Source organism: Cyprinodon variegatus, unplaced genomic scaffold, assembly GCF_000732505.1.
Source record: "Cyprinodon variegatus isolate N-32 unplaced genomic scaffold, C_variegatus-1.0 Scaffold1080, whole genome shotgun sequence".
NCBI classification, from domain to species: Eukaryota; Metazoa; Chordata; class Actinopteri; order Cyprinodontiformes; family Cyprinodontidae; genus Cyprinodon; species Cyprinodon variegatus.
In genome coordinates, this window is record NW_015151533.1 from 11,896 (window position 1) to 16,954 (window position 5,059).

General features: G+C 39.5%; 1 protein-coding gene across 1 annotated transcript in view; it reads right to left on the reverse strand.

Moving 5' to 3' along the window:
- LOC107101316 (ubinuclein-2-like) overlaps positions 1–5,059 on the reverse strand; it is a gene marked incomplete at its 3' end in the record, with an annotated part of 32,163 nt that overhangs the window by 11,891 nt on the left and 15,213 nt on the right. The window contains exons 6-8 of the mRNA XM_015400184.1: positions 3,825–4,383; positions 1,979–2,049; positions 1,562–1,691 (exon numbers count right to left, since the gene is read on the reverse strand). Of these exons, the coding sequence (XP_015255670.1) occupies positions 1,562–1,691; positions 1,979–2,049; positions 3,825–4,383 (760 nt within the window). The remainder of the gene's footprint in view (positions 1–1,561; positions 1,692–1,978; positions 2,050–3,824; positions 4,384–5,059) is intronic.

Here is a 5,059-nt window from a genome sequence, read left to right on the forward strand (position 1 = left end):
CATGTGTTCCACTAAATGGCACCGTTTGGCAGCACGACTTTTTACGCAAGCTACGCACACGGCATTCAGTAAGCAAGTCTGACGTGACCAGGCGTACGTCTAGAAAACCAAAACAAAAAAAATGGCGTCCCATCGGGTACACCGATTGAAAGTTTGGCTTCATTTGAAAGAAGAGAACGATGGCAACAATTCATCAAATCATTGCAAAGTGGCAATAACATCCGCGGGAGGAAATCCATCAAACATGTAGAAACACCTGCGCACACAACATGTTCATACATTTTAACGAATGCCGTGTTTTTGATGCTTCCGGACAGAAGCTAAAGTTACGATCAGCATGGAAGACATGCTGATCGTAACATGCTTAATGTGGTTCCTAGTAAATCAGAAGTCATTTCTGGAAATAAACCCATTTCCTACTTTTCTATTGGGTTATTAAACATGCTCCTCATTTCAGGGAGTGAGAGAAAGGTGACGCTCGTTTATTTAAATCACGGATGCCTTCTCCATTAGATTTAGATGACTGTGACGAGACGGGAAGCCTGGCTGGATCAGAGGCTGGAAGCTCCCGTTCACTGCCTTCTGTTTTTGCAGAGGCAGGCAGGAATAGAATGTCGCAGGCGAAGGTAGACGAATGTCACCGAATCGATAAAATAATCCATAAGTAAACTAATCGTTTCACAGAATCGATAAGAGAATCAGAATAGTGAAAATCTTATCAATTCCCAGCCCTACACAAAAAAGCACGATTATCCACAATTAATCCAGTTCTTTGGTTTTAGCCTTAAAAAGGAGAGAACACCAATCCAGTTTATAACATTCAGGGTTCAAAAAGTTAAAAATTATGAAAACTGGGACAGTGATGATGTCAATATTTATATAAATTATGGTATATTGAAATAATCGTCATTTATTTATTATTCAATGAATCGTTAACTGGAGTATAGAGACTGTGAAACGTGTCTTTAGCTCACAGAGTGATCCACCTGAAGAAGTTATATCAAAATTGTAAAAATAAAACGTAAACATTTTGCATTTAACATAAAAATAGTGTTTCTCAAGTGGAAAAATTTTAGTTTCATCTGGTTTAAAGTCGTCATTAAAGAACATTTTACTTCTGATTATTAATCGATTCATAAATAATCATTAGTTGCAGCCCTAATATAAAAATATATTTCACTATTGATAAAAAAAAAACAGCTAAAATTGCTCCTTGGCTTCTGTTCAAGAAATTGCAAATAAAATATATAATAATTATTATGTATTTAGAGCCAGTTTAGGACAATGGAGGAAAACTCCAATTAATGACCATAAATAATAATCATCGCTTGCATTTAATAACCTTCAGTTAGTTTCTGTTTTTTTATCGTTTTACATTAGACGTAGTAGATTATAGTAAAATGAATTTCTCATGTAGGATGCTGCAGACCTTTCTTCAGTTTTTAGATGGCAGGAAGGAAGCAGTCAAAGGCTGCAGCATTAAAAGGATTTCTAATTCCTGTCTGGGTCGGTAAATGTCCGGGGAATTGCCTCAGCCTCCTGTCATCTGCCTTTTGCTCACCTGGATGTTTAGGCTGAGCTTTTTCAGACGCTTCAGGAGGGCCTCTTTGTTGCACGGCACAAATGCTTCCATGTGCGAATAGATGTCTGAGCGTTTCTCTGGAGGCTGCTCCTGGACCTGCAGCTCAATACTGACAGAGATTCCAGCTGGTTAGAGAAAGACAAAAAGAAAAAGAAAAGAGCGAGCAGCAGAAAACAGCAGGGTGGGAGAGGTGGATGGGTGAAGAGCAGCTGGAGGTGGCAAAGCGGGATGAATGGGAGAACTAATGTGTCATTATAACAGACAATAGGAGAAAGAGGCAACAAAACACTTCAAGACAGCAGCAGAGGTGACTGGGGAAATCTGCTGAGAGAGACTGATAAAAGGAGAAGGAGCTGCAATCGGACTTGAGGGTGATTTAAAAGCTGTCCTACTCACTCCAGGAGAATGTTATTCATGTCCAGGGTGAAGAATTTCTTCCTGCCCTCCTGATCAAACTGCCGCGATGCCTGAGGAAGAAAAACTCGTCAGCATAAAGCCGTGTTTATCTGGAAAAACAGCTCACAGGACTAATTCTCATAACAGACCTGACCTCCTGAAACTACGACGGAGTATTAGCGTACTAGAGATATCAGCGAACGTATTTAGAGAAAAAAGTCGTAATGCTACGAGAATAAAATCGTAATGTTACAAGAATTAAGTCGGATTGTTACGAGAATTAAGTTGTAATGATACAAGAATTAAGTTGTAATGATACCAGAATTAAGTCGTAATGTTACGAGAAAAGTCGTAATGTTACAAGAATTAAGTCGTAAAGTTACGAGAATAAAGTCGTAAAGCTACGAGAATAAAGTCGTAATGTTACGAGAATTAGGTCGTAATGTTACGAGAATTAAGTCGTAATGATACGAGAATTAAGTCGTAATGATACGAGAATTAAGTCGTAATGATACCAGAATTAAGTCGTAATGATACCAGAATTAAGTCGTAATGTTACGAGAATTAAGTCGTAATGTTACGCGAATAAAGTCGTAATGTTACGAGAGTTAAGTCGTAATGTTACGAGAATTAATTCGTAAAGTTACGAGAATTAAGTCGTAATGTTACAAGAATTAAGTCGTAATGATACGCGAATTAAGTCGTAATGTTACGCGAATTAAGTCGTAATGTTACACGAATAAAGTCGTAATGTTACGAGAGTTAAGTCGTAATGTTACGAGAATTAAGTTGTAATGTTACGAGAATTAAGTCGTAATGTTATGAGAATAAAGACAGAATGTAATGAGAACGAAGACGTAATGTTATGAGAATAAAGTATTATTGTTGCGAGAATAAAGTTGCATTGTTACGATAATAAAGTCGCAACGTTACGGGAATAAAGACGCAATGTTATGAGGATAAATTCGTAATGTTACGAGAATAAAGTCGTAGCATTATTCAATTCAATTCAGTTTATTTATATAGCGCCAATTCACAACACAAGTAATCTCAAGGCACTTTACAGTTACCAGAAAAAAATCGTAACGTTACGAGAATAAAGACGTAACGTTACGAGAATAAAGTTGTAATGTTACGAGGATAAATTCGTAATGTTACGAGGATAAAGTCGTAGCATTATTCAATTCAGTTCAGTTTATTTATATAGCACCAATTCACAACACAGGTCATCTAAAGGCACTTTACAGTTATTAGTCGTAAGTTACGAGAATTAATTTGTATTGTTATGAGAATAAAGTCATAATATTATATAGTCGTATATTTATTCTCATAATTTTATCACTTTATTCTCATAATGTTACGACGTTATTCTCAAAATAGAAAAAAAAAATCTCTAGCCTGGCCCTATTACTCTGTTGTATGAAACCAATCACAGAAGGTAATAGAACCCCCGCCAAAAAAATAAAAAAATCAGATTAATAAAAAATAAAACTAATAAAAACTAATAACTGAAATGTTTCTGGGGTTTTTTTCGTCCAGTCTTTCTGATTTCTTACTGTTCTCATTGACCCCTGCAGATCTTTATCTAAAAGTAAAAAAACAAAAACGTCTGAGGCTGTGAGATGTAAGAGCTTCACCAAGCAGGAAGAGTCCTTGCTTAGTTACAGAACAGCCCAGAGGACTTCAGCTTGAAGACCTAGTTTAATGTTCCTTCAGATTATTCCCTGTGGAAGAAATCAGCAACAATAAACATTGTGAGCCTCCCTGGTGGCATTTCTGTTTAACTTCAGAGAGGAAGCCTCACTGGTAATTGCAGCCACCCACTAGAAAATGGCAGCTGACTCACCGCCCGCAGGTCCTCGATGCGTTTAATTAGAGGAGCAGGCAGTCCATCAGGCAGCGGCGGCGGCGAAAACAGTCCGCCGGAGGACCCCGGCATTCGCCCCTGGCCACTACCCCCACACACTGCTGCTTTTTGGGATGGAAGGCCAATACCCAGAATGCCGTTCTCTCTGGCCGTCACCACTGCATGCTGCTGGTCCGTGTCCAACAAGTTAAAGTCCAGATCTCCCAGGAGGTCCTGCAGCTCCTTCTCGTTTGCGGAGCCCAGCAGTGACATGATGGTGGGGTCTGAGGTGAGGTCTGTGAGTGAGAGGTCGCCGGTAGATGTACCGCCCTGAAGGTGGGTGGAGTTCGAGGCTAAGGGGAGGGATTTGGTGTTTACAGAGGGAGGTTTACTGGCAGTACCAGCTGCCAAGCGGAGGGGATCCATGTTGGGGTTTCTTTTCTTCATCTCTTCTTTTTCCCGGGTGAAACGGCGGAGCATGGCCGCCAGGTACAACGAGTCCTTCATCAGTTTCTTTCTCTTCTTCTTCTCTGGTCGGTGGAGGTTGAGAGCTTGGACACTGTTGAATAAAAAAAAAACATTTAAAAACATATATTACGTTGCTTCACTCTCAGCAAATCATTGCTCTTATTTATATGACACCATCATTTCTCCAAGTAACAAAGAAGTAACAAACGGGAAGGTGGGAAGTGTACGGCGGATACATTATTTTATTTTTTTTGGATAAAGTCGTAACATTACTAGAATAAAGTTGAAAACCCATTTCATAAAGAAAGCTTCGAGCTATGACCAGCAAATGACGGCCGACCAGCTCCACCAATCAGCAACCTGAGTCCACTTTGACATCCTGCCCAGTTTGATGCTGCTGCTATAAGATTTCCCGATTTGTCAAACTGATGCCAAAGTATAACGTCACATGATTCTCCACATTCCTCATTTTAGGGAAGACAGAGCCTTTTGTAGAGGTCATAAAATGCATCTTAATTCTCGTAATGTTACAACTTCATTCTTGTAATTTCACAACTTCATTTTCCTAATGTTACGGCCTCATTCTCCTAACATTCGACCTGTTTTTCGTAACGTTACGGCTATTTTCTGGTAGCGTTACAGCTATGTTCTGGTAGCGTTACAGCTTTATTCCGGTAGCGTTACAGCTTTGTTCCGGTAGCGTTACAGCTTTGTTCCGGTAGCGTTACAGCTTTGTTCCGGTAGCGTTACAGCTTTGTTCCGGTAGC